Source organism: Lottia gigantea, assembly GCF_000327385.1.
Source record: "Lottia gigantea unplaced genomic scaffold LOTGIsca_4377, whole genome shotgun sequence".
NCBI classification, from domain to species: Eukaryota; Metazoa; Mollusca; class Gastropoda; family Lottiidae; genus Lottia; species Lottia gigantea.
In genome coordinates this window covers 1-1,840 of record NW_008709525.1, presented here as the reverse complement: position 1 = coordinate 1,840, position 1,840 = coordinate 1, and the positions used below count along the sequence as shown (strand labels likewise).

At 30.5% G+C, this 1,840-nt stretch overlaps 1 protein-coding gene across 1 annotated transcript; it reads left to right on the top strand.

The window, feature by feature from the left end:
* Nucleotides 1-9: 9 nt before the first annotated feature.
* Nucleotides 10-213, top strand: LOTGIDRAFT_147778 (hypothetical protein; the record flags this gene model as incomplete). Its single annotated transcript, XM_009060651.1, has 1 exon — nt 10-213. A coding segment is annotated over one exon (204 nt), but the record flags the coding sequence as incomplete, so codon positions are not given.
* Nucleotides 214-1,840: the final 1,627 nt, after the last annotated feature.

The following is a 1,840-nucleotide window of genomic DNA, read 5'->3' as shown; positions in this document are numbered from 1 at the left end:
TTTCTATGATTTTGTAGATGGTTATGTTATTGTCATGTACCAGGCCTATGTGATAGTTTACCTCGATCTGAAACTACCGTTATATTTGGTAGAACATTATTACGTTCAGTATTTCGAACTATGAGAAGACAGTTGTTAGATAAATTCAGAGCAGAAAAAGATAAAATGCCACCAGATAAGAGGACACTTGTTTTGACACATTTTCCTAGGTAAGTTACATACTGAAAAGTAAGAAATGAATGTAAGCATGATTTTGATGCTGAAAAAATGACACTGGCACTTACTGGTAATGATTTCAGTATTAATACAATAATTTCAGAACAAAAGTATTTTGTGAAGTAAATAAAATGGAATCAAAACTGATAGTCTTATTTAAGGATAAATAAAGTTGATAAACCAAATATAAGTCCACAATAAAAAAACACTTATGACAATATAATTGAAATATCCCGAATGTTTTCAAATTTCTTCAAAGTTTATTTAAAATTTGTAAATCTTGCATTAATATAGACATTAATATATTAAATATATTGCCAATGTTTAATTTCAAATTTGAATTTTTGTATCACTGTTTTTGACTTCTGTATCAAACTGATAAACACAATAAAGATATCAGCATAAACAGATACCATGTTATTGGAATATGCACTTTTGTTAAAATAATGATACTTCCTTTGTTATAATGGCATATCCTCATTATTTTCTAGGTTTCTGTCTATGTTAGAAGAGGAAGTATACAATAATAATTCACCAATATGGGATCCTGATTTCTCACAGAATCCTGCAAATATGCCTCTTACTCAAGCACAAGTTTTAGGTAAACACTATTTGTTAAATTGGTAGGGAAAACAGGTTTTCACAGTCACTCAATCATCTGCTCTGCTTAGTGAACCAACACTTATGAGCAAATGTGGGTTTGATAAGACTGCTAAACCTTAACTTATGCCACAGCCAGTGATTCAGATAGTCAGCCTCAATCACAAATAATGTCATGATCTAATAAATGAAAGGTTTGGTCTTAAAGAAACATAACTAGCTTTATATGGTTGGAAAAGGCAAGCAAAGAGAAATAATTGTCTTTGAGATAGATGTCCCTGTTGAACCAGAAAAATAAGAGATATTCCTGATTTTGACACTCTTCAAAACACAGGAATTTGGCATCTTGTAATTGTATGGTAACAAAAATATAAAAGTTTCTCATGTATCATTTATTGTAGCGACATCACCAAATAGTGCTACTGGTGTAAGTGGTTTAAGTAGATTTACTAGTGGTAACAGCACTAATAGTAATGGTGATAATTTTACCCTGATTAATGTCAGTCCTGGCCTAATACCATCTATCACAACACGCAGATCTTCTAAATCACAAGAAGCAGGTAAAGTATGATTTATATGTAACAGTATGATAATACGCCTTGGTCAAGATAAGGGTTCACTTTGGAAAGTATTGCAACGCAGTTTTGGAATTCAAAATGATCATTCTTTCTTTTTGATTAGCCAAATCAAAATCTATCACTATAAACTATAATCGAATTAAATTGTATATTTTTCATGGAAGGTTAATTGGTAGCTCATGATTATAGGATTTTGATATTGCTCTAGTATTAAAGTTGTACCAGAACCTAAGTCTTGGCCTTAATTCCAAGTAATTTCATTGGCAAACAAATTGTTACAAAGTTTTTATTGAATTGGCAAAACAGAAATTGATATGACCAATCTCTTAAGTATAGAGTATCATCTCAGCCTATTTTAAAATCAAGTCTAAAATTGGAAAATATTTTTTTTTTTTAGTACCAGGTGAAAAGAGGAAACTAGATGAAGGTAATTTACCAGATGATAT